We start from the raw sequence: 24,468 nt of genomic DNA on the forward strand, positions 1-24,468 counted from the left end.
GTGTCCCATGATGCGACATGAAGGGGAAGTGACTACGGTGGTTCTCACACGGCAATGCATCAGGCTGCAATTGTATTACGTTTGAACTTAAAATGATGCGGTTTCTGTGTATTGAAGTGTGCGTGTTTTTAAATAATAACTTAAATACTTAAATTAAGGTATAACACACACACGCACTCACGCCTTGTACTAATGTACTCCCTTGCGGGGTAGGCAGAGGTGCATTGCTGCACCCACTTTTCGCCAGAGTGTTATGTTAGTCCCAATGTAATAGGGGGCGGGCCTATTGCCATTTAACGGGCACATCCAAGACCCGAGAACAAATATCTGCCCCAGCCGGGAATCGAACCCGGGACCATCGGCTCAGTAGTCAGGGTCACTAACCACTACGCCATTCGGTATAATTACAGAAATAATACTAGTATTCGTTTATCAACACAACAAACTGCATTTAATGAATTTTATATATGTAATCGCGTGGCTGCCCGGGAATGGAACCGCTAAATGCTGATAAAACAAAAGATGTCTTTCTTTACATCATCACGTAAATCTACTATGACACTATACCTATCCCTCAATGGTAAAGGATGTACCAGTGCAAAGAAAAACAAGGCCATCACGTATCACTTCTTCAGAACCCTAAGTACTTAAGGTACTTCCCTTTTATGTGGCATCGACGCGGGACACCCTGTAAACATATATTATGTTGGGGCATCGTGGAAATACTCTATACACATATAGGTACATACAGGGTGGCCCAAAAAGTGACGTCCAAAGGAAAATGTTTGATTCCTTAGGTCAAGGGGTAGCCAAATCACCCCCATGTATGTTCAGCAATTTTTAGTAGTTTAGGAGTTATGATTTTTTTCCCAAATTTTCTACGAAAATCGACCTCAGTGGATTAATTATGTTTTATTATTTTTTGGATAACTTTTTTAAAGCATTTTTTATTTTTGTGTCATTCTCTTAAGTTGTTCTTTTAACCATAAAAGTTTCAGCTTCCTAGCTGTAATGTAAGTTAAGTTATTTTTTTATCGAAACTTCGAATTATATCATCGAGCTAGACTGCTCTGAATTTTCTACTTGAAATTAAAAATTGAAAAAGATATTCTCATGGTGCCTTATTAATTTTAAAAACTCCGCAAGGTTTGAAAATTACATAAAAATAAAAATAAACTATTGCTTAATAGGGTATTATTTGCAGAAAAAAAGCCTTCAAAGGTACCTGGGTGGAAATTACCTAATTAGTAAATTGTTTCAGAAAGTTGAAATATTCCTGTTATGTCATTACTAAGGACTAATTAAGTTAGAAAATGTATCAAATTAAAGGGAAAATTAAATTATTTACTTTTTTTAAATTTAAGTTACATTTTTGAGTGTAAATTCTTAGAAAAATGTTTTAGTCTGAGTAGTAAGATTTATGAGATAATTTTATTATTAATAATAAGTAAATAAACTCTAATAATTATTTTACACATTTACTCACAGTAAATTTTCAAAATGGCGACCTCCCATAGCAATACACAACCTACATCTACGCAAGAAAGTTTCTTTAAGTCGGGTATACGCTTCTCTGTTTCATTCAGATGTAACTTTTTGACAGATGTCACATTTTTGAGAAAAGGTACTTTTTTACATGTTTAACCTTTTGACAAATGTCATATTTTTTACATTTGTCACTTTTTTGACTTAAAGAAAATTTCTTGCGTAGATGTAGGTCGGGTATACGTTTTTCTGTTTCATTCAGATGTAACTTTTTGACAGATGTCACATTTTTGAAAAAAGGTACTTTTTTTACATGTTTAACCTTTTGACAAATGTCATATTTTTTACATTTGTCACTTTTTTGACTTAAAGAAAATTTCTTGCGTAGATGTAGGTTGTGTATTGCTATGGGAGGTCGCCATTTTGAAAATTTATTGTGAGTAAATGTGTAAAATAATTATTAGAGTTTATTTACTTATTATTAATAATAAAATTATCTCATAAATCTTAATACTCAGACTAAAACATTTTTCTAAGAATTTACACTCAAAAATGTAACTTAAATTTTTAAAAAAGTAAATAATTTAATTTTCCCTTTAATTTGATACATTTTCTAACTTAATTAGTCCTTAGTAATGACATAACAGGAATATTTCAACTTTCTGAAACAATTTACTAATTAGGTAATTTCCACCCAGGTACCTTTGAAGGCTTTTTTCTGCAAATAATACCCGATTAAGCAATAGTTTATTTTTATTTTTATGTAATTTTCGAACCTTGCGGAGTTTTTAAAATTAATAAGGCACCATGAGAATATCTTTTTCAATTTTTAATTTCAAGTAGAAAATTCAGAGCAGTCTAGCTCGATGATATAATTCGAACTTACGATAAAAAAATAACTAACTTACATTACAGCTAGGAAGCTGAAACTTTTATGGTTAAAAGAACAACTTAAGAGAATGACACAAAAATAAAAAATGCTTTAAAAAAGTTATCCAAAAAATAATAAAACATAATTAATCCACTGAGGTCGATTTTCGTAGAAAAATTGGGAAAAAAATCATAACTCCTAAACTACTAAAAATTGCTGAACATACATGGGGGTGATTTGGCTACCCCTTGACCTAAGAAATCAAACATTTTCCTTTGGACGTCACTCTTTGGGCCACCCTGTATATATTATGTTGGGTCATCGTGGAATAGCCCGAATGAGACATAACAAAAACAAGAAGTAGTCTGTCCACGGGGATACGAAAGTTTGTCTACGAAGTTAAGCTCGGTAAACCCACTAAACCAGTCGGTTTCCTGGTCAACATAGACATGAAACAGATAAAAAATAATTTGCGTTGTTGGTCTGCCACGCTGTGTTGCTTTTTTAACACCATGTATAGTATAGGCCCTGCATACATGCAGTGTTATGGAGTACAATTCAACAATACGTTTGTACAATGACTTATAAGCCTGTGTGTAAAATTATAGGTACAGTGAGTTATAAAGATATTTGAAAATTTGTGCAAAAATAGCTAGTACCTACGAATAGTACGATTAATGAAAATAGAAAGCCATTAGTCAATACTCTCAACAGCGCAATCGAAGTCTTGAACTGGCAGTACCTAATAGATAGCATTGAATTCAAAATGGCTGATCTTGTTCCATATTTGAATTTGCCGTTTATTGCAGCTTGAATTGAATTCCTTTGTACGCGTCCTGATGGAGTGAATAAATTACTTGAAATACTGCAGAGATTGCGCGCTATGTTTTTCATAATACTTACTGCAGTTCCTTCATAAAAAATGTAAAAGCCAAAAATATATAGGTTATTCATTGAATTTATCATCTTTCTTAAATTCAAAATTAAAACTAAGTACATTAATTTAAATATTGCCTAATTGATATTTTTTAATCGATTTTATTATTTTATAAATGATGTATTAAATACATCATTTATAATTAGCAATATTTTTTTTATGGGTTTGAATTTCTTTTTTTATACACATACAGACTCTTTAAAAATGACGTGATGTATTTTGTGACCTTTCTAAAGCACTTGCATTTAAAAGCCACAATAATGGACATACACTTCTAAATCAAACTCAAAATACTTTTATCCGTCGTGAAAATGCTTACATTTCCGGCAAGTATACCTCCGTGCATGAAACTCTAGACCTGCTGTGAATTAGTTCAATGAAACTTTGTCTAATAGCCATCACTCAGCGGGCCGGTAAGCTGTAGCCTTCAGAATTCGCCCCGTATTTTAACGAGACTTAAAGCCTATATTGTGTTGGCAACAAGCGAAGGATTTCTCAGGCATTGTTTCGATAATTGAGGAGGGAAAACATTCATTGTTAAAAGCCTCAAATATGAATTGCGAAATGCGGCCGTTAATACAATCTGCTACGCTTATTTGCAAGTTTATTGTTGGATAGAAAAGAGTAATTCATTATTTTTTAAGATATTATGTATAAGAAGATATTATGTATATTTTAACATAAATATTAATACAATTTGAGAAACACAATAATTCGGGCAGGTAGTTTAAACATAATTATATAAGTAATGATTATAGTAAATTAAAATCATCAAAGTAGTTCAACTGGATGAGAAAATGATGTATAAATAAGTATTTTCCCAATGAAAATAGTTATATTACACAGCCCTAAATTGCTCTTTCAAGAAAAATATCTGCAATTAAAACAAAATTGTGTAAAAACTCCAGACATAAAAACAAGGTAAAACATTAAAGTAATAAAGAGCACTGTTGTTAAAATAGAGTAGGCACTTAAATATTCCGACAGTTTTACACAGAGTACTCGATATTTCAGTAAAATTCTGTATAAAGCCCTGTCTAATTGATTTATCAACGCACTACTACGTTATTATTAAAGAGTTTGTGAAATTAAATAAATACTCGTAAGTTTTGATGTTTCCACAACTATTCCATAAAATATTTTGTAAGAACAATATACTTAGATTTCAATTTAGAACAGGAAATGTGGATTGTGGCGATGTTGTTATGAATCGCAAGTACCTAAGTAGGTACTTGCGATTACATTAGTTGGCATGGGATGCTCAAACAGCGACTCCCTAGTGACACATTTGTATCTGCGTACCGTGCAATGACAAAGGAATAAAGAGAGGACCTGGCATAAAAATCGGTATTTAAAAATATATCGTCGTCTCTTTTTAACTTATTAGTGTTATCGTACGTAAAAAAGGACAACAGTAGTTTTGTCTTTGCCTAAAATTACAACATTGCGACCGGTCGCCATGTTGATTGACATCCAAACACAAGGTACTTCAGCTGTCAAACAATTTGTTTACATTTTTCAAGAAAACCGCCGCCATTTTAATTGACACCAAAGTTTAGGTAAGCGCATTTTTTTCGTTGATATGGCATGTCCTCTCTTTATTCCTTTGTCATTGATTCAAATACAGGTCTGTGGGATGCTCAAACAGCGACTCCCTAGTGACACATTTGTATCTGCGTACCGTGGGCAGTCAGCGACTGACAGCTTGTCTGACTGGGTACAGTGCCACAAACTTATCTGTTCCGGTGACAGCTCACATAAATGTCTAATATTTCTTAATTCTATAAGATTTTAAGTTTGCTTGTATTGTTAATTCGCTTTTGCGGTGTTAATAAACCCATCTAATCTTTTAAAATATACAATTCATTAGTAAGTAATGAGATATGGATCAATTTAGTTCGCTCTCACCGGAACAGATAAGATTGTGGCACTGTAACCCTTTCGCCACGGTGATCAACTCTAGCCCAGCTCTAGTATTTGTCAACGGCACGCTAAGAAGATTTATTGGCATAATGAAGTACCTTGTATTGTGCGAAGAAGCCGCTAAAATAAACTGTGGGTGTTGTTTTAGTTTTAGCACTGAGAGTGCTCGCCATTAGTGGAGGAGAAGTAAAGCGCAAATGACTGGAAAAAATTACATCGTTTACATTCATTCAAAGTACGCCAGCTTCAAGTGTTCTAGGTTTAGTATTTAACGGCAGTTCTTTATGTTAATGTTAATTAGGCTCCGTACATAAAACGAAGTAAGCACTAAAGTAAGCAAAGCACGCAATTTTTGTACTGAATTAACTTATTTTTTATGATTATGAATAACGGAAATTTTACTGGGTTTTGGACGAGATTTGTAGTTTATCGTGAATACTTCCAGAAGTAAGTATCTTGCCTTGATTGAATCTAGCCGTAAATTTATGTTTCCTATAAGTTATAATGTCTATATTTATTTTAAATTATTTTGTACAAGTCACAAGACGTGAGGGTACACCCGAGTCCGCGTTGTTCTATGACTAATGCAAAGAGAATACGAAAGTTACAATGTGCCTAATCCTCTAATTAATAGTTGGAGAGACTTATTTTTGTATGTGTATGAAAAATGAATCTTACTCACCGTTTTATCTTGAAGTAAACTAATCCTACAATTTAAGTGGGCATCTTCACCCAACTGCACGGTAATCTTGGTAATATTCCCCACCGGCGTGTCTTCAAACGTCGGCCCATGGCGCCTGTCGTGATCCAGGTGAGTATTCCTCAACACCGATATCATGTGAGGAATCATCTTATTCGGCTCTTTGGCTGATATAACATGCGGTAGCACCGTCACAGTTGAAGCTTGCACTAGTGTAGTAACTTCAGGGTCCGAAGACGGTCGTGGCACTTTGAACGACTTGGTAGAGTCGATGGTGGAGTTCCCGAGACGGAGCATGATCGGCGCCGGCGCTGAGGCGGACAGGGCGTAGAATGACGTCACTGTCGTCGGCTCCTCTGTGATTTCGTTGTTTGGAGGTTCTGTAAAGAAGGAACGGCGTTATTTTTCAGGAATTGCTCGTGTTATAGCTGATCTATGACAGTTAAATATCAACATGGTGATTTGATTTTTATTAAGTAAGTAAAGCAAGAACGGAAAAGTTATACAGTTACAGTGTATGTTATAAAATAATACAATCTTTAAAGCAAAAGTTCGGAATAAAAAATGAAGAGTATCTATAAAAATACATCCTTTGAAGACGGCAGCAAGGCATTCCATCTCTGCGCTCAAACGAGCATAAATGAAGCTAAATCTAACGCGCTTTACATTTCCTAGTCGCAGTGTTACTAATTAGTCAGAAATAAACTTGAGACTGCCACGAAAGCACTCGGAAAGCTACTAATTCCATGTCAAAGTGGGGGTAGGTTGGTATTCATGTTAATTTGGTGTGTCTTTGAAGCATTCCGTTCATTCAGGGAGAACAGCCGAGAGGCGCGACTTGAATCTGTTTGAAAAGATGTGTCAAGTTTGGTTTTTAACTTCCAGCCATTATACAACGATTTGTTATGTGTATTTATGATTTAACTATGACATGACTGTCTTTACTTTTTATGATAGTGAGGCGTATGAATTTTATAATGAAAACTTTGCATTCAGATAGAACGTATTACTATATATTTTTGTCTTAATGTTGATTTGATTTCGTTGTCCGAACTTTATTAAGTACTTGTTTTTCTACAAAATTGTTATAAATGTAATTTTGTGCAAAACAACTCCAATAAACGTTTGAACAAAATGTTAATCTTTTAATACAAGGGCACGATACCTACACGAACAAAATGACGTTCACATAACATAAGCAACACAGTACAGGACCCTCAGCTCTCATTGTATAAACTGTTTCACACTGTGTATGCTCCTCGAACACATTCCAGTTATGACACAAGCGATAAGAAAAAACCTTTTATCGTGTAACCCTGAAAATGTAAGAAAAGGCAACCTTTCTACCAGCCTTTGTGTTCTACTTTACTGACCCTTTGAAACATGCATTTTAACGTTATTTCTTGATCTTAAAAAGGGTTTTAGGGTTGGAACTATCGCAAGGTAGCAAAAAGCCTTTGTTGTTTGAATATTAAAATCGGTTTGGTACTTAACAGGAAAGGGAAATGTGATTACAAGCGTAGAATGTTAAAAATAATGAGCTATGAATTATAAATACTTAAAAATTAATTATTAAATAGCCCACTCCGGGAAAGTCAACAATGAAAAATATACAGACTATCATTTCTACTATCGCATCTATCTTAACACGATTTATTATCAATACCCTGATTTTCTCTATTATTGGTTACTGACACGGTAATAAGAAGAAGAAAAAAAAACAGCCATACACAAAACTCAGTATAAGGCCCCGTATTTTCCAGACACAGGTTATGATACCCAGTATCACTAGACACGTGTAAATGCTCCCTCGTGTTGGCATGACTGCGTGTCTGGCGTGCTGCTTTATGACATGCCGGCAACGTTTAGTGCATACCAGACTAGAGATGAGAATAAGCGTTAAAAAGGAATAATGGTTAATTGATAATGAATAATTTAAAATATCATAATATATTAACAGTTAATATTAATGAATAATTGTTAACAGATAAAAACGCTGATTGGTTGTTCGTTATTTTTATTGACTTCAAATAATTAAACTCAGAGGCACAGAGGTTATAAGGTTATGAATGATGTTATACCTACAGGGTTTTTTGTTTGGTTAATAGCTGTATACGGAAATGTGCATTAATTTTAAATGCGTTTTCAAGTTTGTAGTGGTTCCTTTTGTAAGAAAGAGTCTTTTTACAGAAATTACTCGTAGCAAGTTTAACACTACTGGCACTTTTCTCGAAATGGGTTTATTTACAGTTTACTGCAATCACTTATCACTAATCCAAGTTTATTTGTACAGTTTATTACTCTAATTTAACTAACTTAATTATTACACTAACCCTACTTTATACCAACCTACAACTTCCGAAACCGAACTTAAGAAATATTTATTATTGCAATCTACTTTACTCGACGTCAATAACAATAATACTTACGCGACGTGAAAATTATTTTACTTTACTTTCGTGTTTAAATTATCATTCAATGAATTAGTGAAAATAAAGTTATGGTTGATGGTTGATGGTTAGTAAATCGTTAATAGTAATCCAGCATTCAATGATAATTCGCATCTATTACTATACACATAAATACCATAACCCTGTGCATTACATCGCTTAAACGTTAATGGAGCATTCAACGATAATTCGCATCTATTCCTATACACATAAATACCATAACCCTGTGCATTACATTGCTTAAACGATAATGAATAACCGTGACCAATTTGTTCTCATCGAAAATCATAGAGGGCGTTGCAAGTTAAATACAGACGGTCGGTAAATTGATGAACTTTTTAAATTATCAATATCAATTTAGTGAAATTGTGTCAATGTAGTTAATTAATAAATATAATTAATGTAATAAATTAATGAATTAAACCATTAACGATCACCCCTATACCAGACGAGCTTGGCTCAAATATTTGCCAAACCTGTGCAACCAACTACGCTGCCAGATAGTTGTGTTTATTGCCAGTGAATTGTTATGTGACAGAGATTTTGTTGTAGAATTTTGTGAATTGCACTTTGTCTACGACCAGACTAGCACAGAAAGTGTCTGCAACCAGCCGGCAGCCTAAACAAATACATCTGCAAGCAGCCGGCCAGCCTAAAGAAACCATAGACACATAGAAGATACTCTGTGACGTTTGCCGCCAACCGGCGACTGTGACTTTTCTTTTTCACTTTTTTTTTAACCTTAAAACTTAAACACGATTCTTTTATACAACTTTTGAAGAACTTAATTATCAAGATATACATGTAGAAACCTGCCAATAAACCAATATTCTGTTAAGTAAAGCTGAGTTACATCATTTAATCCAAGAACAACCTCAAGATTAAACATTTGGTGACCCTACGACGCGATGAACGTGATCTCGACACTGGACCCTTGATCCTGGAATTTGGGAAGCGACAGCAGGAGGGCATATCCGAGGGAAGTACGCTCGTTTCCAACTTCTATTTCGTATCACAACAATACAAAAATTGCTTCTTTTTGTTCTAATTTCGTCTTTTCAACTCAGCGTCGCTTGACTTTTCAATCTAGGTTTCAACTTCTTTCTAACACTTCTACATCAGTATTTTGGGCTAATTCGTGAGTAATACTCAAAGCATCATCTATTTCTATCATTGGATACATCTTTTAATATGCTTGAGTTCCCAAAATACAATATTTCTTCACTTAAATACTAAAACAAACTTGTGTCAATTACCTAAGTATTTTTTTCCAATTTAACTGTTCCCATCTTATAACTTTAATTTTCTAAAGATACTCACATAGATATGCCGACTAATTTCAGCGCCATCGACCTCTGGGAGTAATCCTGTGAGAGTGGGAATCTGGTACCTGAGTCATCGCAGTCATCCTTCATTAGTGGGTGCCTACAGCTACAGCCTGCCTTCAGCTGCTAGCACATGATTATATCTGTGCTCACGAGGTTGTACTCATTGCTTCTTTTATATACATAAAATAGGAGGTATAAGGTACCTACCTAGCTTCTTCATCTTGATAATTAAACATTGTTTGCGCCTACAAAGATGACTTCTGAGTATAAAGAGCTAATTAAAAAGCGGGGACAGATTAAATCGCGAATAACTTTATTTGAAAAGCATTTATCATCACTTCTTTGTGACTTAGAGAGTGTGACAAAATTACAAATAGCTGAATTAACATTACGTTTAACAAAACTGCAAGATTTGTCCAATCAATTCGATGAGACACAATTAATGTTGGAGACATTGGAGGAGGGTGAAGTAGAGAAACAGATGCTCGAACGAGAGGAGACCGAGAACCGTCTGTTCAGTCTCATGGCAAAAGCACAAGAATTAATAGATAATTTCAACGAATCTAATAACAAATCTTCATCCTCATCTCAATGTAACTCAGGTCAGAGTAACATTAAGTTACCGCCGCTCAAAATATCTTCTTTCAATGGTGATACAAACAAATGGCTAGAATTTCATGGCATGTACTTGTCTTTGATACACAACAATGAATCTATTGATAACATCAGTAAATTTCAATACTTGAAGAGTTATGTAGAGGGCCCCGCCTTGGCTTTAATAAGTTCAGTGACCGTGATTTCAGACAACTATTTAATAGCATGGTCTCTGTTGTGCGATAGGTACAACAACAAAAGGATACTGATAAATGAGCATATTAAGTGCTTATTTACATTAGAACCTCTTTCTAAGGAATCCGATCGTGGCTTGCGCAACCTAGTTGACACAATAACAAAAAATCTGAGTGCTTTAAACATTCTGGGCGAGCCAACATCTAGTTGGGATACTTTAATTATACACATGGCCTCATCAAAGTTAGATTCAATCACAAATCGAGCTTGGGAAGATTTCCGTAGCAACTTGGACTCACCAACGTTAGCCGACTTCTTTGATTTTATACGTCAACGTGCAACAGTTTTAGAAACAGTACAGGCCAGCAAAGCTGTCAAAGTAGAAAAACAACAGGTTCATCCATTCACAAAGTCAAAATCCTTTGTGGCCTCTTCTTCTGGCGGGTCAACTCAAGTTCAAGGTCAAGACAAATCTCAAGGTCAAGGTTATTTTCAAAGTCAAGGTCAAGGACAAATATGTTGCTTATATTGCAAGCAAAATCACAAACTATATGAATGCCTGAAATTCAAAGCATTACCGGTGGAAGAACGAGCTGCAAAGGTTTTTGAATGGAAAATATGCAACAATTGTTTCCGTCGTGGCCACTCTTCTTATCAATGTAGGCTCGGTGGCTGCCGCATCTGTAGGCGAAAACACAACACAATGTTACACAAACAATCATCTCTTCCACACGCACAACCAGTACAACAAGTACAACAAAGACAATCACTACAACAATCTGAGAGTTCTGGATCTACATCTCTAATAACTACAAACAACAATTCAATCCAGAGCGATCAGACTTCTTCTGGTGAACAAATAGACAATTCAACGGTGATTTCTATGTCTGCTGTCTCCTCCAACCCAGCTCTTCTGTCTACGGCTTTGGTGGAGGTTACAAACAATGACAAAAAATACACTCTGAGGGCTCTGCTTGACAGCGGAAGTCAATCATCTTTTATAACGGAGGCTGCTCGCGCCAAGATTGGTGCAACTTCAATTAAGGAGCAACTCAAATGCATCTCTGGTCTTAACAATGCCACACTAAACATAACGGAAAATTGCAAATTAAAAATAAAGTCATTACATAACTCATTCACCGCTCCGGTCAAGTGCTATGTGCTTCCTATGATTACAGACCGGTTGCCCCAAATGGATATCAAAGTGAATGAGTTGAATATCCCCACAAGCATCATCTTAGCTGATCCCACATTTTATATTTCTGGTGAAATTGATTTGCTATTGGGAGCAGACATCTTCTGGGATATTATTAGTTCCGCAAAAATCAAATGAGGTTTTAATAAGCCTCTTCTTCATGAAACCCAGTTAGGTTGGGTAGTTGCTGGCCCCATGGGAGGGAAATACATAAATTCACAACAAACATACTGTAACTTCAGTAAAGACATTCAACAGCAACTTACAAAGTTTTGGGAACTCGAAGATGTTCCACCATCAGAGAAAATTGAGTCTGCGGATGACAATTTTTGCGAGAAACATTTCAACGATACTACCTATCGCGATAACGATGGTAGATTTTGCGTGACTATGCCGTTACGTGAATCATCCGATGTATTAGGTGAATCCTATAATATAGCCGAAAAACGGTTATTTCAAATGGAACGAAAAATGCGGAACAATTCTTCTCTACGTCAGGAATACAACAAGTTCATGCATGAATATGAAAGTCTAGGGCATATGACTGAAATATCTGATTCTACATCTGGGTACTACTTACCACACCATGCTGTTATTAAGGAGAGTAGTACGTCCACAAAAGTTCGTGCAGTTTTTGACGCCAGTGCAGTGACGTCATCGGGCAAATCGCTAAACGATATACAACACGTTGGCCCAGTCGTACAAGATGACTTATTTTCGATTTTACTGCGTTTTAGGCAGCATCAATATGTAGTCACCGGTGACATAGAAAAAATGTATCGACAGGTGGCATTAAATCCGGGTCAACGACACTTGCAACAGATTTTATGGCGCGATAGTGAAGACAAACCAATCAAGATATTTCAGCTCAATACCGTAACATATGGTACGGCTTCAGCCCCTTTCCTAAGCACTAGATGCTTACTTCAGCTAGCAAAAGAATGTACTGACGACAAGGTTTCTGAATCCATAAAGCACGATTTTTACATTGATGACTATATAACAGGAAGCCACTCCGAAGAGGAGCTAAGGCACACCCTAACTTCTGTAACAGAAATTCTTCAATCCGCATGTTTTCCGTTGCGAAAATTTAGAACAAATACACCATCAATATTTAAAAACTTCGAAAACTTCATTGACCCCAAAGATCTCGATTTAAATTCGCAAGCAGGTACATTAGGACTTCAATGGGACCCTGCAGATGATGTGTTTAAATTCCCATTGAACCTAGATTATTCATCTAAAATTACAAAGCGTTCCATCTTATCAGACTCATCCAAGCTGTTTGATCCGCTAGGTTTGCTAAGTCTGTGTACAATCACGCCAAAGATCATCTTGCAGAGGTTGTGGATGACAAAGTTAGATTGGGATGATCCCATTCCTTCAGAAATAGAAGCAGTATGGCGTAAATTTCTATTAAGTTTACAAAATCTGACAACAATTTCCATACCGCGGTATGTACTTATCAAGGAGCCTACTAGTGTTGAGCTACATTCATTTTGTGACGCATCTCAAGATGCTTATGCGGTATGCGTCTACTTACGATCTATCGACATCTCCGGTCAGGTTCAAGTAAAATTATTGTGTGCAAAATCTAAGGTCGCTCCTGTAAAGACGCAGACTATACCACGGTTAGAGTTATGTGGTGCTGTGCTATCGGCCCGGTTAGTCTCAAAAATATTGCAATCACTCAGACTAACCATAAGCAAACAATATTATTGGACTGATTCTACGGTAGTACTTAGCTGGATAGGTTCGCAAGCGGGTGACTTGAAGTCATTCGTCTCCAATCGAGTTGCAGATGTTCAGCGGCTCACGGCGTCTGGATCATGGAGGCATGTCCCGGGTATACATAATCCGGCAGACTTAGCATCGCGGGGTATGGATCCAAGGCAAATGCAGGGGGCCACGGTATGGTGGGGAGGTCCACAATTCTTGTCCGAAAGTGATTCATATTGGCCCCAAGGCATCATTCTTCCTGTGGGGGTGCCTGAAAAAAGAGCTTACAATACTAAACTTAAATCTAAAGCTAAAGAAACATACACTACTACTACTACATGCACTACAACTACAAATACTACGACTACAATAACTAACTACAAGACAATCAAATTAGTAAACTTTGATAAACATAGTGACTTTACATTGTTATTGAGAAGTACAGCTTACCTGCTTAGATTTGTACACTTTTCAAAAGATCCAGTAACAGGCCACTTAACTACTACTGAATTAGATAGGTCGTTACATACTTTAGTAAAACAACATCAAACAGAATGTTTCAAGGACGAAATACAATTGTTGTTAAACAATAAACAATTACCTGGCAAGTCACGATTGGTTTCCTTAAACCCATTCCTTGATGAGGAAGGCATTCTCCGCGTAGGCGGACGTATACAAAGTTCAGCCGAACCTTACAATAAAAAACATCCTATAATATTAGACTCAAATCATAACTTCACGAAACTTCTTTTCGCTCATGAACATATTAAACTATTACATGGCGGACCCAATCATTTACTTACCAGTTTAAGACAAACTTACTGGCCCATCTCTGGAAGAATTTTAGCTAGAACAACCGTTAATAATTGTCGTATCTGTCGCATTTTAAAAGCTCAATCAATTAATCCAGTGATGGGAAATTTGCCAACTTCCAGAGTCACACCTAACTATCCATTTCAAGTATCAGGTGTTGATTTCGCAGGTCCCTTTCCCATACGAGATCGCAGAGGCCGCGGTTGTAAATTTTCAAAGGCATACTTATGTCTCTTCGTGTGTTTTTCAACAAAGGCACTCCATCTAGAAGTTGCCTCAGACCTGAGCACAGAGGTTTTCATTCTTTGTCTCAGACGTTTTGCATCTCGTAGAGGTAAGCCTACGACAATATTCTGCGATAATGGTACCAACTTTGTAGGCGCAAACAATGAATTAGCAAGATTTTTGAAAACATGCAATGAATCCATCTCAAGCTTTGCTGCCAACGAAGGTATCACATTCAAATTCTCACCGGCTTACTCTCCCCACTTTGGAGGGCTTTGGGAGGCAGGCGTTAAATCCGCTAAATTTCATTTAATACGCATGATAGGTAACAATCATATGACGTTTGAGGAGCTTACAACGTTATTCGTTCAAATAGAAGCAATTTTAAATTCGCGACTGCTTACTCCTTTATCGTCGGATCCGACCGACCTTTATCCATTAACTCCGGCGCACTTCCTGATCGGTCGGCCATTAACCTCGCTACCATCACCAGCACTAATAGACGTCCAGCCAAACAGATTAAGCCACTATCAGCTGATCGAACAAACCAGACAACACTTTTGGGATCGCTGGCGTCACGAATTCCTATGCGAGCTACAGCAAAGATCAAAATGGCGTATCAATCAAGGCCAGATACAAATCGGTGACATGGTCATCTTGAAAGAAGCCAACTTACCTCCACTTCAATGGCGCCTGGGTCGCATTCAGCAACTACATCCAGGACAAGACGGCGTCGCTCGAGTCGCAGATGTACTAACCACAAGAGGAACGGTTCGACGAGCCATAAGAAACATGTGCCCACTGCCGATGACGAGAGCTGAAGACTCGAGTACTCGAAACCCCACAGATTTCGAGGGGGGGGAGATTGTCTACGACCAGACTAGCACAGAAAGTGTCTGCAACCAGCCGGCAGCCTAAACAAATACATCTGCAAGCAGCCGGCCAGCCTAAAGAAACCATAGACACATAGAAGATACTCTGTGACGTTTGCCGCCAACCGGCGACAGTGACTTTTCTTTTTCACTTTTTTTTTAACCTTAAAACTTTTAACACGATTCTTTTATACAACTTTTGAAGAACTTAATTATCAAGATATACATGTAGAAACCTGCCAATAAACCAATATTCTGTTAAGTAAAGCTGAGTTACATCATTTAATCCAAGAACAACCTCAAGATTAAACACACTTTATGTAGTTAAATAGTAGATTTTGCGCGTATAATTGAATAATAATTATGTTTAAATGAATCTATTTTACTTTGTTTTATAAAATAAAAATAAATTGGAAGTTTTTTTTTATCCTTATTTATATATAGTTTTAGTCCTTACCTCCCGCTATGTTCAAACAATTTTTTAAAATATAAAATATGGAAAGTAGCGATATTTTTAAAACCCAGAGCAGAATTTGCGTCGTCGTCACCAACACGAGTGAGAAAGTCACAGCGATAATTTATTATTTTATAACCGTGATTCTATGGTATGTCCAAATTGTCGATGGTATCAGATGTATTTAATACAACGTGGTCACTATTATATTTAATATATTAATAATTTACTCAATCAAGCTTCATTCTCATGATTAGGGAAAATAACGATGTAATGTGACACCGTAGTCATACGCTACGCTGTAGTAGCTACGCCGTAGTAGCTACGCCGTAGTAGCTACGCCGTAATAGCTACGCCGTAGTAGCTACGCCGTAGTAGCTACGCGGTAGTTCTATAATTCCATGCTGTTGGTTTTCCATGCTTCATTAATAAATAAATAAATAAATAAATAGTAGCTACGCCAAATGTGTTATGCCATATTCACCGTAGAAACCAATGTTATTTTTATCCACAGTTTGAACTTATCAGGTCAACGAGTGAATCCTTTGCAAATATCAAGTTTACATTGTGAATATTTGTTCATCTGTGGCAAATATAAATTAAATTCTCAATGTATTGTTCGATGCACTCCATTGTCGAAGCCCCATAAACCTACGGATATTCATTCCGCTCGTAATAAACAAAATATTTATAATATCGCAACTCATTATACCAAATTCAGTAAGTATTTCAAGTTAACGTTTTTCCGCGCTGATGCTCCAACATATTGCATATTAAAGCTCGTACTTGGGAACAGTCTAACGTGAAGTATAAACACGCCTCATCATAAGTACCCTCGAGCATACGAGTAGCTCCAGCGACCGTGTAGAAGGGACTATTTGTAACAACCTACTTTAATATAAAGAGAGTTTTTAAAAACTACGAAAGGGAGACACGACTGTTTATTCAGAATTAATTTAGCTGTAAGTAAGACTTTTGAAAATCAGGCAGTCGTATTACATTTTACGTAAAAAAATACATATTGAAATGATCACTAATCAAGTGACTTTTTAGCTCAACTTCCTCATCGCAAACTCTTTTTTTACAATAAAATGGATAGCAATTACTACCTAAATGTTTTGTAGTATGGCATACCCTGGGGAATCCACGACTTGGAAAGCCGCTAATTACGAGTATTATTATTATTATATCTGAGTTGCTAATCCTCACCACGGTGACAAACACAAGTCTTGTCACCAACACGCTAAGAAACAGAAATAATTTACTGCAAGTACTATACTGTGTATGTGGCTTTTTTATATAATATCTATTACCATTTCGGCTGAGGCTGACGGTTGGTGATAAAATATACGATAATGATTTCGCAGGTAAACGTGTGCCGACATATTTTTTGCAGCTTCCTTTGAAGATGTCGAATATAAATTGACTTTAGTTTTTACGACCCTAAACGGTCTTTATATGGTAAAGCCACGTATTTGACACATTCGTAAGGAATTTGATAAACTTAAATATCTGTTGGACGTGTATCTAGTTTTTGTAGTACCTTATGCTGCATTTTAAAAATTAATAAAAATTGTTTTGGTACGTGCAGTGAAACGAGGCTTTAAAATATTAATTTTTAGTTGAAAAATACGCAAATTATTTATTGTGAAATAAATATTTTTTATTGTTTAATTCTTCAATTTTGATTGAAGTCTATTTTTTATCAAACGAGTACCTATCTACCGATATTGACAGAGTGAGGTGAGTCATTGTTAGAACTGTACCCGTATTACGAAAAACCGCAGCATATTCTATTCGATAGTCTATTCGAAAGTGCTGTCAACCTGTCAACAACAAAATGGCGGTGTATAGATTTGCGAAAGTTTGACAGCTATCATTCCATAGGTCATTGTCAGAATAATATTATGTACTCTGTGGTCATTCTTTTCGAAACTCATTCGAAAGGTAAAAAGTGTTCGAAAGTGCTGTCAAGTTGACAGTAGTCGCACTCGCATTCGATTCTATTCGTTAGCTCGAATTTTCATGATACGGGTACTGATAGCAACGCAGAAATTAATTACGTGGTCAAAAGCAACGCAGTAAAACAATTTCAATACTTGTTTGTTAGAATCCTAGACTATTGTATACAGAAAACATCTTCTCTCCTCTTAGCCTATCGCACTACCAATCACTTTCTCGACATCACCATAGGTTAGCTGGTAGATAATGCTACTAGCATTATGCAAGTAGCACTTATGTTTCTATGTATAATAAAGCATTTCAAGTGGAGACCACCATGCAGCCTGCACGCTGGACTGACGACCTTAGGCGGGTAGCCGGTAGTGGTTGGATCAGGAAGGCCGAGGACCGAGTGTTGTGGCGCTCCTTGGGAGAGGCCTATGCCCAGCAGTGGATGATTATTGGCTGATGATGTAGATGATATCATTCTAACTAATACTACAAATGCGAAAGTAACTGTGTCTGTCTGTCTGTCTGTTACTCTTTCACGCAAAACTACTGAACGTATTTAAATGAAATTTGGTATACATAATGGTCTAGACCCTGAGAAAGAACATAGGCTACTTATTATCCCAGAATTTCCACGGGAATACTTTTTAAGGCGAAGCAAAGCTCGCGGGAACAGCTAGTTTATAATAATAATAAAAGGCATAGTGACCTGTAGTGAAGCAGCACACGGTTAACTGAGTGATGAAGACGAGGCCCGCACACCGCATGGCGCCAGCTCGGTGCCGCGCCCAGTGCCGGGCTTCATGCTCTGAAACAATCATATACAGGGTGTTTCACTTGTGGTCAGACGAAAGAAGAGGACTATGCGGAACTGTTTTAGACGGAAAGAAAGAAAGAAATATTAGGTCCTTACATATGAAATTGGCGTTTTCTATAGGAGGAACATGAAGTCGTTTTTTTTTTAAATGAAATATATTAAATTAATCAAAGTATGTACATAGTATAAGTAGTTCATTGATCCCCTTACTAAAAAAATCATTCGGGCGGGAATCAATAAAATCTTTGAAGGCGGTTTGGACTGCCCCATCGGAGTTCAATTTTTTTCCTTGCAAGTAGTTATTCAAATTGCGAAAAAAATGGTAATCTGTTGGAGCAAGGTCCGGAGAGTACGGTGGATGTCTAAGACATTCTAATTGAAGCTCCTCTAATTTGGTAGCCGTCTGTTGTGCAGTGTGTGGTCTAGCGTTGTCCTGAAGCAGCAGTGGCCTAGAGCGATTGACCAGCCTCGGTTGTTTAGCAGCTAGCTTTTCCATCATGGTTTGCAGTTGCTGACAATAGATATCTGCCGTAATCGTCTGGCCAGATTTAATAAAGCTGTAGTGAACGACACCGGCACTAGTCCACCAAACACTTACAAGCAACTTTTTTTTAGTCAATTTTCGCTTAGGGCAGGATTTGGCTGGTTCGCCAGTGTTCAGCCATTGCGATGAGCGCTTCCGATTATCATAGAGGATCCACTTTTCATCACAGGTAATGATTCGATTTAAAATTCCTTCATTATTGTGCCGGTTGAGTAACGTAACGCAGCAGTCGACGCGCGTTTGTCGGTTTGCTTCACTCAATTCATGAGGTACCCACCTTTCAAGCTTTTTCACCTTCCCAATTTGCTTCAAGTGGATTAGAATAGTTTTATCACTAACACCGGAGCCTGCAGCTAACTCGGACGTGGTTTGCGATGGATCCGCTTCCACAATAGCCTTCAATTCTTCATTATCAACTTTGGTCTCCGGCCGTCCGGCTTGTTCTGCAGGTCGAAATTTCCAGAACGAAAACGTTGGAACCAAAAACGCACTGTGTTTTCTTTTGCGACACCGTCACCATACACATCATTAATCCTTCGAGCCGTTTCTGCAGCACTGGTGCCACGGTGGAACTCATACTCGTAAATAACGCGATATTTCAAGTTTTCTATTTTGTAAACAGAGTGACACAAAGAAAAAAACAAAAGAAGAAAAAACAAATGAATTAGGGGGTTTGAAACACAAATGCATGAGTAAATAGCTGTATGAATTTGAATTTGTAATTCCTAACCATAAAGGTAATATTTGAGATCAAAGTGGCCAGTACGACAAAACGCCAATTTCATATGTAAGGACCTGATATTATATTTATTTAACACCAAAAACAACAACAACAAAATATACAGTTAATGATACAAAACCACAACAAAATACAGACGATAATACAATACAAAACACACAAAGGTTGCTGTCCAGAGCATTTAAAATGCACTAGCTCAGCATGTGCTGTAGACAATAAGGCCACAGCGCTGGTTTTTAACTGGCCCTTCTTCTACTGATCCTTTTTGTGACAGCAAAAGTTTTGCCACCGTGGTAAACGGATGGGCCAGTAAGATTAGCATCAGCAGTCGCGGAATGCCCAGTGCCCATGGTTTTTCCAAAGTGGTATGCGAAAGGACTCTGCGGCTAATCGTATAACGTTTGTTGAAGATCTCGGGTTTAGATCTCACGGCCTTGGTCTAAGACATGAGTCATAACTTGAATGACGTATTCTTCTCCCAATGTGTCACTATTATAAATACTAATGAAACAAAACATATTAATTATTCTAAAATTAGTATTCTTTCCGAAACAAATAAAATGAGTTCAAATAAACGAATAATCCTGAGTCCTGACCTCAAAGACACAATTACATTCTCAAGAACACCCGAGCATATGAATACGTACGGAAGTCCTCTCATTCAGTACCTCTAATTGCTACCTCAGAGTTAGCAATAATAATCCCACCTGCCAATATTAATCCCAGCAGAACTCATTCGCTTTTATTGGAACCTAAATTAATAGTGGGAGGGTCCAAAATTGCACTTCAGGAAGATATTGGGGTCTTTTTATAGAGATATGAAGGAGATTTTTCCGTAAGCTATAGGGGCGAAAGCAGGTGTGGATGGTTCTCCGTAAATGTGATCAATTATTTATTGCAAGTGAGTTTGAATGTCGTGAACTCACGCGAGTGAGTTTGTGATTGTGGGTAGGTATTTAATGGTTTATTTACTGAATAGAATTACGTACCTACTGATATAAATTATGGTAATGTAGATAGGTATAACATACATAAATATATAAACGGGGTTTTTATCTGTGGTTTTACATACCTTATAACGTTATTAAAGATGGGATAGTCATGCTTTTCACTAATATACCCATTTGCGAAGTAGTTTAGTATAATATAACCACAACGGCAACATCTAAAAGTCGTAAAAATGAAGATAAATTTTAATAGAGCGTAGCAGAACGTTTTGTTTAACTATGAATGTGATCTGCAAACAATGCTGCATACGAGAATGGTACTATGCGGTTTCGCTGTAACTGGAGCGTGCCTTAATGACTCTTGTGCAATTGTGATAAAAGTTTAATTGCATTAAGACATTTGCGTTAGAATGTAAGCGGAAAGACGCGAATTGTGTTTGCAAATTGATAAGAGAAATGTCGAGAGACAGACTGGTGAGGTTATAAATAGCCATAGAACAACGCGGACTCGGGTGTACCCTCGGGAAGCGCCATAGCGATCTTTCTTGATACAAAAAAGTCTGCCATTTTTTGCGGGGGGAAATTTTACCGTTTACCATGATTATGTCTCATGGGACATATCATTATGAGTTTTAATTCCCAGCAATAAGGGTTACGTGAAGTGACATTTAATAATGAACACAGTGTCTTCATTTTTCTTGCCAATGGATGTAACAATTATCGATAAGTGTTATCGATGAATTCGAGAACATGGGTAGAAATACTAATTTCAAATTAATTAGGTATAGTTAAATTTAATTAGGAATGATTAATAAACGAAGTCACCCGCTTTTCGCTGTACATTTATACTCACGTGATAGGTCGCGAGCCGTATCACCGTTTTTGAATGAGAACAATGCACTGAAGTTGTCGAGTAAGTGGGCAACCCGACGGTCAGATGCTTTCAAGCCGCCCCTCCGGGCGGCCTCTGACTAGGCTTAACGACTGCTGCCGAAGCAGCAACCGGGACCCACGGCTTAACGTCCCGTCCGAAGCACGGAAGCATCCAGAAAAAAACCATTTGAAATCGGTAACTCATGCTGTACCTACCAATGGCTGACCGTGTCAGTTGTTGCTTAACCTCAGTGATCAGTTACGATTACTGAAGCCAATTCGACTACGGACGCTTCCCAACTATGACCTTTTTGTCGATTAATACATATCTACATACCGGTACGTACATCACTATTGCAGTTTTTTGACATTGGTTGCTAGGAAACAGCTAATAACAATAAACCATGACCAAATCTGTGATCAAATCCGGAATCCGGATATTCTATGAATTGAAGCTGTCATTTTAGTATGTAAACAAATCATTTTCTATGAAACGAACACTTTGCCAACTAGATTGAGTCTAGTGAAAATTGAGACTGCAACTAGTTTTTATAAATCGGTGGGCCTTTTTGGCCTACCACCCCGCCAGAGGGGAACGTCTGCCTATTTCGTCTCCAGACCATTCATACTCAATGTAAATAGCTGACAGCATTTATAAGAAAATAATTTCAAACATCTTCTAATGTCTATTTTTTTATGTCAGATACTATTTTTTTGATTCTGGACGGTTCATCAACAGTCGAATGAATTTCCGAACGAATTGTCCCATGAATGTACCGCGAAAGTGACGTATCAAAGTGACGTATCGTTCTATTGCCGGACTATTCGTGAGACAATCGACTGTTGTAACCTGTAACTGTTGTTGATGAACCGTCCAGATTCTGTCTATTTAGTATTTGATATAAAAAACGACTTTATAAGTCATCCGAAAAAGCTGAAAGCGAAATTCTTCATGTGATTTCATGCTTATATTGAAAAATTTATAAAGATTACCACATGGCTTTATACTTAACTTCATTCAGTTGTGATATTACTAGCAGCGTTGCTGTTTGAAGTTTGTTGTTTCTTTGCTCACACCTAAAATTATTACTCTAACTTCTTTGAGCCCAATTCTTTTGAGTATGAGACGTATATTTTTCATGGCTCAGAGCAAGGCTCGTTGTTTTGAATAATTCATAGGGTACGTGTTTCGCGCGGCCGTGGCCAAAATTAAAGGCTAACCCAGATTTTCATTTATTAAAGGAGTAATTTTGAGCTAATTCTGCAATGTGCGAAACGCTATAACGCTGTGCGCTGTTAGCTTTTCTATGTGTGAACCCGGCTTTATATTAAAATAGTTATATAAAGCTTTCAGTGACACTGCTAATATAGCTCTTTGTGCCGCTTTAATTATAAATTTAGAACGTGTCCACGTTAATAATCTAGAAACATAGCGTGACTCAGAGTAGACTTTTAGCCATATTAATACCTCCACAAACAGAGTGTTTAAAATACACCTCCAGTAGTCAAGACTTTCATTTGCACATTCATTCGAAGCGAATTTAGCAACAGATGCATTGAAAATAGAGTTTAAAATTACAGGTCAGATGTGATGGCTACAACCTACAACTGTACTTAACTAACTGGTGGTCTCAAACTTGTGTTAAATTTAGTGAAAACACGCCGAGTGGAAGGCACCGGCATTTAATGCTGCACTTTCAGTGATTGTGTAAGCACTGAAAATTTAATTTCTCCGCAAAGTATGATGTAAAATTAAAGTAAAGTCAAAATTATATTCAAGTAAAAAGTATGGTTAGGTATTGCGGAAATTACCAATGTCATTAAACATAATTTATCTCTGTCTCTCTCTCTCTCATGATGGCTCGTTGATCCAAAGTGGATATTGGCCTCCGCTATATACTTTATGCTGATCTATATTTTTTCTAAGTAGGTAGGTACCTAATAATAGGTAGATCACAGTTGTCATGTCAATCTGAAACCTTTTTGTATTAAAATATATTCAGACATAAAATTAATATTTCTAAATTTCGTTTTACAAAATAACAATTTTTAATTTATAAAGTGTAATAATTTCTGCCTTTACCTTGAAGATTTATGGAATCTATGTTATGTTGTAAAGAAACTACACTTATACCAATTTTTCACTCGGACCGATGTTGAACGATATTATGAAATATGGAGTATCAATATTTAATTTTGCTAAAATATTACGTAAAAAATAAGCTATTAACGTTGTCGGTAGAGGATTTGTTTTGTCCTTTATAATAAGTTTAACATTTTATGGAGTAACCTCTGGAGCTAAGCCAAAAGATTGCCAGTAAAATTCATGCTGACAATATACTAAAAGGCTTTGGAGCTTAGCGTCATTACCCTGCTTACTAACCTCTAATTACATTTTAATGACATAATCTACTGAAGTAATACTAAAAACTAGCTTACTTAAGCTCTTTTGCGGTTAATTATGCAGAAAATTCTGGAAATCATAATGTTTGTTCTCTTTTTAGGTCGGTAAGGTTGTGAACAAAAATGTGTTTATGTTTCGTGACTATTCTTTCGAGTATAATCTAGCTATTATTATATTTAAATCTAGAAACAAAATTATAACGGTAATAAGCACTCTAATGTATTATGTATAATCCTACGTGTGCAGTGCACTGAATTGAAACTGGAAAACGTATTTCTTTATTTTTTCTTTCTACATAGGGTAAAATGGTAAAGTATGTACATAATATGTAGGTGGTATTGGTAGTAAGCCGTAAAGGGTGAATCAGGGGGTCATTATAAATATCTCTACGACTTATATTAATGTCCAATATTTTCTGAGGACGTTGAAGTTT

The 24,468-nt window shown here is 36.6% G+C and overlaps 1 protein-coding gene across 2 annotated transcripts in view; it reads right to left on the reverse strand.

The window, feature by feature from the left end:
- The window catches only part of LOC105393007, a 65,582-nt gene that overhangs the window by 11,157 nt on the left and 29,957 nt on the right, over nt 1–24,468 (reverse strand). For both annotated transcript variants that reach the window (XM_048628542.1, XM_048628541.1), the window contains exons 2-3: nt 18,421–18,519; nt 5,899–6,296 (exon numbers count right to left, since the gene is read on the reverse strand). In XM_048628542.1, the coding sequence (XP_048484499.1) occupies nt 5,899–6,296; nt 18,421–18,478 (456 nt within the window). In that variant the 5' untranslated portion in view covers nt 18,479–18,519. The remainder of the gene's footprint in view (nt 1–5,898; nt 6,297–18,420; nt 18,520–24,468) is intronic.

The sequence above is a fragment of the Plutella xylostella genome, chromosome 21 (assembly GCF_932276165.1).
Source record: "Plutella xylostella chromosome 21, ilPluXylo3.1, whole genome shotgun sequence".
Lineage (NCBI taxonomy): Eukaryota > Metazoa > Arthropoda > Insecta > Lepidoptera > Plutellidae > Plutella > Plutella xylostella.